At 40.1% G+C, this 9,527-nt stretch overlaps 1 protein-coding gene across 4 annotated transcripts in view; it reads left to right on the forward strand.

Moving 5' to 3' along the window:
- Positions 1–6,167, forward strand: part of KDM3B (lysine demethylase 3B) — a 36,968-nt gene extending 30,801 nt beyond the window's left edge. For all 4 annotated transcript variants that reach the window (XM_028718561.2, XM_028718562.2, XM_028718564.2 and 1 more), the window contains exons 20-24: positions 229–348; positions 1,069–1,208; positions 1,545–1,721; positions 3,835–3,969; positions 4,935–6,167. In XM_028718561.2, the coding sequence (XP_028574394.2) occupies positions 229–348; positions 1,069–1,208; positions 1,545–1,721; positions 3,835–3,969; positions 4,935–5,015 (653 nt within the window). In that variant the 3' untranslated portion in view covers positions 5,016–6,167. The remainder of the gene's footprint in view (positions 1–228; positions 349–1,068; positions 1,209–1,544; positions 1,722–3,834; positions 3,970–4,934) is intronic.
- The last annotated feature ends 3,360 nt before the right edge of the window (positions 6,168–9,527 follow it).

The following is a 9,527-nucleotide window of genomic DNA, read 5'->3' on the forward strand; positions in this document are numbered from 1 at the left end:
ACTGGTGGGAGTTAAGAATCCAATAACATCTGAAAGACATCATGTTGGCTACCCTTGATATCTAATCAGCAGAGTTCAAGTATCTCTGCTACTGTTCACATTATCATGGCTAATAGCTGAATATTCTCTGTGTGGTGATATACTTTGAATGTAGCATAAAAAAGCATACCTATAACAAGCAGCTTCAAGCTTGCTGTCACCGTCTCTCTTCTTTGCTGCTTTTCCTAGGACTGATAACGGCAGAAGACAGAAGAGTTGGTACAACCAATCTGCATTTGGATGTGTCAGATGCCGTTAACGTCATGGTGTACGTTGGAATTCCCATCGGGGAAGGTTCTCATGATGATGGTAAACTTCTAAGATGATCTTTTTCAAGGTTTAACTTGAAAAACTTCTGAATCTCCACCTAGATATGCAAAATATTGCTTATATTAGGCCTGCACCATTTAATTTCTGTTTGTTTTGATTTCTTCTCTGTTCTTGTGTTGCTCTTTGCACATTGGTCATACATATGAACAAAGGTAATCAGAGGGGGGGGGGAGATAGTGCAGCTGCAAACTGGAATGCCTAGTCATGTGAATTTACTCATGAGTAGATGTATCAGTTTCTCTTCAAATAAGATACCTGTCTAATAATCATGCGGAACATTATAATAAGCAGAGTACTTCTTTGAGGCGCTAACTCTGCCAGGATGAAACTTGGATGTGGAGTCCTGATTGAAAGTATCACCTGTGCACAAATGCAAATGTCACCAGTTTGATGTGTTTCTTAGGTTATATATTTGTGATATATGGATAGTGCAAACATAATATATGATTTTTAGGCATACATAAGCACCCTTGCAGGTTTGAAATGATGTGCTCTTGACAACAAGGGGAACAAATTTAGTGCTTTTCCCAGAATTACTATATGATTTGGTCCTTTCGAATTTCCTAACTGTCCTGTAACATTAAGTAGGATAACTTTCTTAGATAATTTCTTACGGCTGTAGTTTTGTGCTTCCTTGAATTCATTTGATTGTTACACATTACACTAGAAAGCCATGCAACTTACTGATGTGAATTTCAGAGGTGCTGAAAACGATTGATGAGGGAGATGCTGATGATGTTACAAAGCAGCGAATCCATGAAGCAAAGGAGAAGCCTGGAGCACTATGGCACATTTATGCTGCTAAGGATGCTGAGAAGATCAGGGAACTTCTTCGCAAGGTGTGATGGTTGGATGTTTCAGGAGTTTAATATTTCACACATTATTCTATACTTTCTGATAAAACTTGTGTCCCAATATTTTAATTGGACTGCCCTAAAAACCTTGTTGAAGAGTGGAGTATTAATGCCCTAAATAGTCTGGGAATGGACTAGGGCAGCTGTAATATCTGCTGTGAGATTTGGATTTTTTTCCTGTCATACTTGTTTATTGCCTCAAAGTCCACCTTAGCCAAAGCTAAGAATTTCATCATAAAGTAACTTGCGGTTGTTTGCTGAATACAGATTAAGAAGAAATCTGCAAGTAGGGAGCATTAAACTCTGATACATTTGTATTAGGTTGGTGAAGAACAAGGACAAGAAAATCCTCCAGATCATGACCCAATCCATGACCAAAGCTGGTACCTGGACCAGACCCTCCGTAAGCGTCTGTATGAGGAGTATGGAGTACAAGGCTGGGCAATAGTGCAGTTCCTGGGAGATGCTGTATTTATTCCTGCAGGGGCCCCTCACCAGGTGAGTGTGGAGTGCTAGGGCCTGAAAGAGCAGGCTAAAAACTTAAGGGCATAAAACAAGTTGTTCATGGAGCGTTCCAAAAAGAGCACAACTTTAGAATGTGACAGAATTTTCAGAAACACTGTACAATTGGTTAGGTTGGTTTTCCTGAGCTTTTTCTGTTGGGGGGCGGGAACAAGTTTAGAGTACTGAAAACCTGCTGACTGTGCTTGGTGAAATTCTAGAAGCTGAAATAAGGAGAACTCTAGTTCTCAGAAGTGTCAAGTTTCAGAACCTTACTATAGAGTTCCATGTCTACTATTCCTGGGTCTCAAGGTCCATATGTTTTTCTCAAAAAATTATTCCAGTTTTTGAAAGGGTTGGCAGGGGGGGAGGTCCACATTCCTTGAATACTGGAAACTTGAATAAATAATTAAAAGTAAAATATCAGCATATGCGCTTAGCGTGTTTACTTTATTGTAAATTCACTATCTGGGATTCTTAGGTGAAGCAATAAAATGCTTGTAGATTCTGGGTGCAGCTGGTTATTTGAGTCTAGCAAGGATTCAATAACTCTGTAGTGCCTAGCACCCAGGTGTGAACCAATAATTTGTTTTCAAACTAAAACTGTTCCCTCATCCCAGCTCTGGATCTTGTCTGCTTGCTGCAGTTGTCTCCTTTTATTACTCTTATACCAGGATTGGGGTACCTATGGTGCCCTGAATATTGTTCAATCCTATCAGCTCCACCCAGCATGACCAATGGTCAGGAATTACTGGAGTTGTAGTCCACAAACATGTGGAGAACTGTGGGTTCCTCATTCCTGTTTATACCACTAAACTCTTGAGTATTCTGTGAGCAGAAGAACAGGATATAAATATGTTAAATAAGAATTCAAACTTTATTTACAGTGCAATTCTCCTTGCAAATTTTATCATGCACATCATAAAGCATAGGTGTATGCTAAAGTGGTGATAATTATTTCTGCATGGTTGCCAGTTGTTTCAGGAGGCAGTTAAGCAGCGGACGTAAACTTTGTTTGGCCTAATATGCCAAGATATGCTCAGGCCTTCTGCTCTCACATGTAGCCTCCTTTTTCCTTCAGTTTGCAGAATACAGCAATTAAACTCAGAAATCCACAGCTAACCAGAGTTTGCTGTTCATCTGAACCTTGAAACTGACTAATGCAAAGTGGCCCCACTAAATTATTCCAATTTTCCTATCTTTCTCTCATTCACTTGGCACCAAATCCTATGCTAGTCCAGTGAGTCTGTCCATTTTCAGGAGCAGCTTATGGAGGAGCAGTGGGTCTTTGGGGTGGGGAGCCATAAAGCCCTGTTCCAAGAGTCGTCCTCTGGATTGAACCCTGTGCCTACCAGTTTCAGAACAGGGCAGGATTTTAAGCCACTGTTTAAATATCTTTGTTTCTTCTGAAGCTGGTAACCATAGTTTCTTGGTTTGGATGAAAAAAGAAGTTGGTTAGTTGGAGACTTGCAAGTTGGAGATTGCAGAATGTCATAATGAGAGGAGTGAGGAGGAGTGTGAGCATGGGCAGAAGGTTTCTGTGCATCCTGACTTATTTAGCTGAGAGACGATTGCCTGAGTTTGGGCATCTCACCATTTGGTCATCATTCAAGGGACAGTGAGAAATTTGTTTTCCAGAGTGATCCGTCCCACTCCTAACTTTTCTTACCTAACACGGGGGTTTTTTTTATTCCTATCTTCATTGTGAAGAACTGTTTTTCTCCACGCTTATTTTCTCGGTTTTCTTGATCTTGGTTATTACTGTCATCTTGGTCTTCCTTTAAAAGTATTAACTTGAAGCCTCATCATTTTTTAAAATATAAAATGACCCTAGAAAAAATAATCACACATTTCCCACACAATCTGGCCTGTATTGATGAAAAACTGTTATTTGACTCATAGTGTGAAGTCATTATTTGAATGGAAGGCAGTTTGGAAAACTTACTTTGAACATCTGATCTCTTTCTACCTGTTAGATGTGGCTCATGAACACATTGAAATAGCATTTACCAATCTTATTTATACTGCAGAAAGCAATATTTTGAATATACATTGGATTGTTGAGTTTTGATGTTTATTTAGCACCCGGTTCTGCTGCTTATTTTTTCAGGTTCATAATCTGTATAGCTGCATTAAAGTAGCAGAAGATTTTGTATCTCCAGAACATGTGAAACACTGCTTCCGCCTAACCCAGGAGTTCAGGCACCTGTCTAACACTCACACAAACCATGAAGATAAGCTGCAGGTAAGCATCTGTTTTCATGGAACAACCTCTAAAGCACATATCAGATTTGGCAGAAAGTATTTGCAAAACTGCATTGGGTGGTTGTTGTTGTTTAGTCGTGTCCGACTCTTTGTGACCCCATGGACCAGAGCACGCCAGGCACTCCTGTCTTCCACATGCATTGGGTTAAATTTGACTAAAGTTATAAGCTAGCTGCTGGTCATGTTAGCTAGGGCTACCATACATTGGGGGGGGGGGGGGATTGACGCAAGGGAGGGAATTTCTGAAATGTGGTGCTTTGTCCTGGATCTTAGGCAAATCAATCAAAAAATCATGGGGGTTTGGGGCATTTTTTTATTTAAGAAAAGGTCAATGAACATGGGTTTTGTTTACTTTTTGAAATATGGCAACCCTGTGTTAGCTGAATGCTTATAAAGTGGGTTGAACCTAAAGAAGGGCAAGAAGAACTCCACTGGGGCTTTCCTGTTTCCTCTTCACTGTAGCCCCCTGCACTTTCAAAAGACTCCTCTGGATGCTCTGGAATGGCTTGCAGTAGGTCATAAGGAAGGCTGCCTTGTGGGGGTGCTTTTCCACTAACACACTATACTTTTAGAGGCAATCCAACTTAAACCAGTATCAAAGGCTTAGCCTGTTGCTAAGAAAAGATCATCATAGTAGATGTGTACATGTTTTGCCAAAAAAGGGGGGGAGGGCAGTTAAGGGGTTCTCCTGACTTTGGTTTGAGAGTAGGGAGATCAGCATTCATATTGGAATGTAATCTTTTATTGGATGCTTTTCGAGTTTGATCCAGTATCCTTGTAAGAAGTATTAGCAGCTCAGACACCTTCCCATATTCATTTATGAATACATTCATTTATGAATACAGTGAATTAATAATTGAGAAACTCTGGCGTGTCTTACATAGTAGATGGAAATGACTGTTCAGAGTTTTGATTTTCAGTGTCTTCATTTTCTTCTCTTTGCAGGTGAAGAACATTATCTACCATGCAGTGAAAGATGCTGTTGGCACACTAAAGGCTCACGAGTCCAAACTGGCTAGGTCGTAGGAACTGGTGATTCCAAACACCCCCCCTCTGGAGTCATTTTTTTGCTCACAGTATAGAAGGGGAGCGCACATACCTGCCTGTGCAGGAGCCAGACGCTTCTCGCTAAGAGATGCCATGGCATTCATTACACTCTCCAGCCACCGTCTTCTATGCTGCCTCAATACTAAGGAAACTAAAGGAAGGTCACTATAACATGCAAAGTTTCCCACCTAATGAAAGGTGCTGTGTCCCTTTCCAGTGGCCTTTTGCAAATTTAAATTGCATGGAACCCATGTGGTGTTCCTGCCTATTATGAATAGAACGTGTGAACCTTTTTCATGCCTAGTTAGTCTTTCCAAGAAGTTAGAAAGAATGATGTGAAGATGGACATTCTCTTGCAGACTTGAGTAGCCAACTCTGAAAGAGTGCGATCACCAGGAGCCCAGCTGCTGAAGCAGGTCCTCCTGAGTCTGACACAGGCCAAGGAAAGAAAGATGTTCTTCATGCTCCCTTTTTAAGAGTTCGCTATACACTGTAGAAACGCAGAATCGCAGAGAGAAACCACTTTTTCCCTGATGGCTCCAGGATTTAAAAATGTGTATTTAGTGAAAAACTAGGTTTGTAGTGAAACAGTATTTCATGAAAGTAGATATTTTTAGAATTTGAAATACCACAACTGTTCCTGGGTTACAAGGAAAGGCACATTGTGTTTAGTCTTCCTTTCAGTAAAACCTTTCAAGAAATGATTCTTAGAAATAAATCCAAAATAGCACAATTGGCCAGAGGAGAGCTAAAAGAAATTGACTTCCAACACCAGTTTCCACAAATGCAAGGGGGGGAAAGAACTTTTATGTTTTGGAGATGTTGTACATCTCTCCCTAAACTGGCAAACCAGGTAATAGTTCACCAGTTGTCAGTTCTAGATTGGGACTTATACTTCCCAGAGCTAATTTTCAATATCAGCTTTGTCCAGAAATATTTTCAGTAAAATGTTCCTGCTTGATAGAGTTGTATTCAGAATTGTCACCATTGAACTGATGGATTCCATTGTTTGACTGTACATTGGGACTATATCTACCTTCTATCCAGCTGTACTGTAGTGCCACCTGCAGGCCTGTTAATATGTTCACGGTTATTTCATTTTTTAAAAAATAAAAGTCATTTACTGTAGAATCTTCTTTAAACCTACACTGAATCTGTGCAAGAGGAATTGTGGGTGGGGCTAAAGAAGTGTCTTTGCTTCTGAGCTCCCACTCCTCTCCCATAACTCCTGAGAGCTGCATTCATGCATATTTTTCAGAGGCAACTTCCAAGGTTTGCTGCACCATTTCCCTTCAGTACCTAGTAATAACGATCTTTTTTTCAGGAGGCAGCAAAACTGCAACATGGTTTCAGCAGTGAACCAGTCAAGCAATCCCATGTGTATTTTATTTCTCTCATAAAAATGTCATAGTTGTAGTCACTTAGAAGAAACCAAGATGTAGCAAACATTGTGTTTTTCCACTTATCTATACCACTCAAACTGGGATAAAGTCTCTGTGTGTGCTTACTCTCAGCTATTTATCTGAATTACAAAGCCCCTTCAAAATGCCTTCAGTTTTCCCTTCACCCACCTGCAAAATCTTCCTCATTCATTTACAGCTATACCGTAATTTCGTTGGCAATCTCATTTGAAATCTGCCTCATGCAACCAACGTTGGATACCCAGGTTTGGGCAGCTGGCGCATACTGGGCTCCCATACTTTTGGAGCGGCGTTGGTGCAAGACCAGAATCAGTGCCATGACATGCAGCTCTGGTCACATCTCTCCACATTTGTTGGGTGACCGAGGGGTAAAATAGCCACCCCCAGAGATCTATTCCCTCATCTCTGCATGCATACTCCCCAACAATTCTAGTTCATCAGCACTGACCATAGGACAGCAGCTGAAATTCCTCAATATATATTCCAGACTGTCAACATGGTCTCATCATTAGAACATAAGAGGCCTGCTGAATCAGACCAAAGGCCTGTCTTGCCCTACATTCTGTGGCTAGCCTGGCCTATGGGAAGGCCACAAGCAGGGCATGAACAAAACCACACACTCCGGCTCATGATCCCCAGCAGCTGGTATTCATGTCTGTGATAGCTGAAGTTAATACCGCCATCATAACTAGCAATTGGTTTGTCTCATTTGCCCAACATTACTGTACTGGTTATGGTGGGTGACATTAATAGTACTTCCTTTTCTGTATACTCCAGTAATTCTCTCAGAGCAAGGGAATCTTCTTAAGCAGGAGTTGATGCCTTCCAAACTACACATTTTATCATGGCTGCCAAGCATCTAAGCCTCAGGACAAAAAATGCTAGTGGAAATCAGCAACAATTTGAATTGCAAACCCATATTTTATTTGTAGTGGTTTCAAGCTGTCCTGGATTTTAGCTTCTCTCATCTGCGCTCCAGTGACTAAGCATTAAAAATATTGCCATGTTGCACTGTATTTCATAGGATTTTTAATGGGAAATCTCAGCTACTGCTTAGATTCTGAACATTTAGGAAATAAACTTGAGTGTGTATAGTATTTGTATCCTAAGTCATGCAATTGCTACTACTAAAAACATATAGCAGCAATACTAGAGGAGCATGTAACAACTCTCCAAGTTGTAGAAGAAGCCAAAGCAATAAAATTAAGATCCCTGACCTTCTTAGCACTATGTTGAATTCCACCTGTTTGGGTGATAGTCAACCAACTTTTGCTGAGTAGACCTATTAAAATTAATGAATGTTGTTTTATAGTGTGTCTGAACCTTTTGCTGGAGTTGTAATATTTATGAATATGTGTTTAGCCTTAACCTTATGCCCCAAGACGTTCACATGCAAAAGGAATAAAGAAAGATTGATTAACTTGAATATATGTGGCAAAATATATGGATGCGGCTTAAGAAAGCAGGTACAAATACAAGCTGGTTGCAACACAAACATACCTTGGTCTAAAGAGCAAAGAAAGATCCCTATCAAAAGCTCAAAGAGAAATTAAGTGTGACATTTGTCACAGTACCCACACTAAAGCAAAGGGAGGGAGGGAGGAAGAATGGTGTCCTGAAGCAAAGCATAGTGTCAGGCTGGTCCTTGAGAGAGTAGTGTGAAAAGGGGTCCATGAAAGCAAACCAGCCACTGAACATCTGGAGTTTTTTTATTATTCCGAGCCAATGCTAGGCTATGGAGAGGGTCTTTGGGATTAGTGATTTGTCATAACACCTATATTCCATTGTTACATTATTTCCTATTAAGTTCTTGTCTGTTCCTCATTTTGTTTATTTGGTACTGAAATGATGTCCCCTTACTGAGAAATTACTAAACTAGTTATATTTGTTTCCAGAGTCTTAAGGTTTTCTTAATGTTGTGAAACCCATTCTTTTTACAGGAGATTACTGGTAACACCAGATTACTGTGCTGAACTTTATGTAAAGTATTAGGAGCCCAGGAACATATTTCTGGGACATATTTGAGACAGTAACTGGACCAGGGTCAAGGAAGTTCATTTAGGGGTATATTTTATATCAAGTTTATGCCAACTATTCCAATGCCATGATCTAAAAAATTCAGACTGGCACACACCATTACAACATAACTTAGTCATGTTCATTAATTCAGTGGGTCTACTCTGAGTAAAACTTAGTTGAATAGCACCCTTTGTCCTCTTTCATTGTTCTTCCTAGATGTGCTGGCCAGCAATTACAATTTTTTTGCTGAATAATCCATTCAGGAGGCATTAAGCAGGCCAGCCATGGGTAACTGTTAATCATTTCATCAAAATACTGTGGCTTTCAGTTCTCCTTTCACATCCTCATTCTTGTGCAGTGAAATGCTTTAGCCAGCCAACTGGCTGTTGAAATGCTTTGAAGGTTTCAGTGAACTCTCTTTCCCTTTTTGGCCTTTTGATAGGCACTTTCCAGCTCTTCCTTTCCTTCTTTCTTATGGCTTATTCAGCTACTGGGGAGCCAGTTAAAAGTAGTAAAGGTTTCAGTATCATTTTTTAGTACATGGCAAAACAGAGTAATAGACTGACTAAGATATATCTGACACAACCTTACATCTGAGGTTGTGGTAGAACATTTGAAAAGCGCAGACTCCAGTGCGCCTTTTCCTTTTTTACGCTTTCACCAATTATCCATTATATATGCTAAAAACATTTTAAGAAGAATGGCAAGGCCACTGAGAATGCATGCACATTTTAACTTTACTTTCTTGGATGTCAGAAAATTGTAAAACAAAAGAAAACGAAATAGGGTTCTATCTTTTAAACTTCTGGTATCTTCTTCGTTGTAGTGCTTTGTTTATTAAGGGGGTTTAAAAAAGACCCACTAGAACAGTGGGACGTGTCTTAAATACTGGAAACGGAAGAACAAGCCAGTTTAAGATAATTTGATTTAATTACATGATCTAACAAACTACAAGAGGTATTCAATCTCAATTCAGATGGAAACGCTGAGGGGATTGGGTAAGAAAGATGGAGTTTTGCTTGCTTTCTGGAAGGGAGCAGGGGTGCAAAAA

This window comes from Podarcis muralis, chromosome 2 (genome assembly GCF_964188315.1).
Source record: "Podarcis muralis chromosome 2, rPodMur119.hap1.1, whole genome shotgun sequence".
Lineage (NCBI taxonomy): Eukaryota > Metazoa > Chordata > Lepidosauria > Squamata > Lacertidae > Podarcis > Podarcis muralis.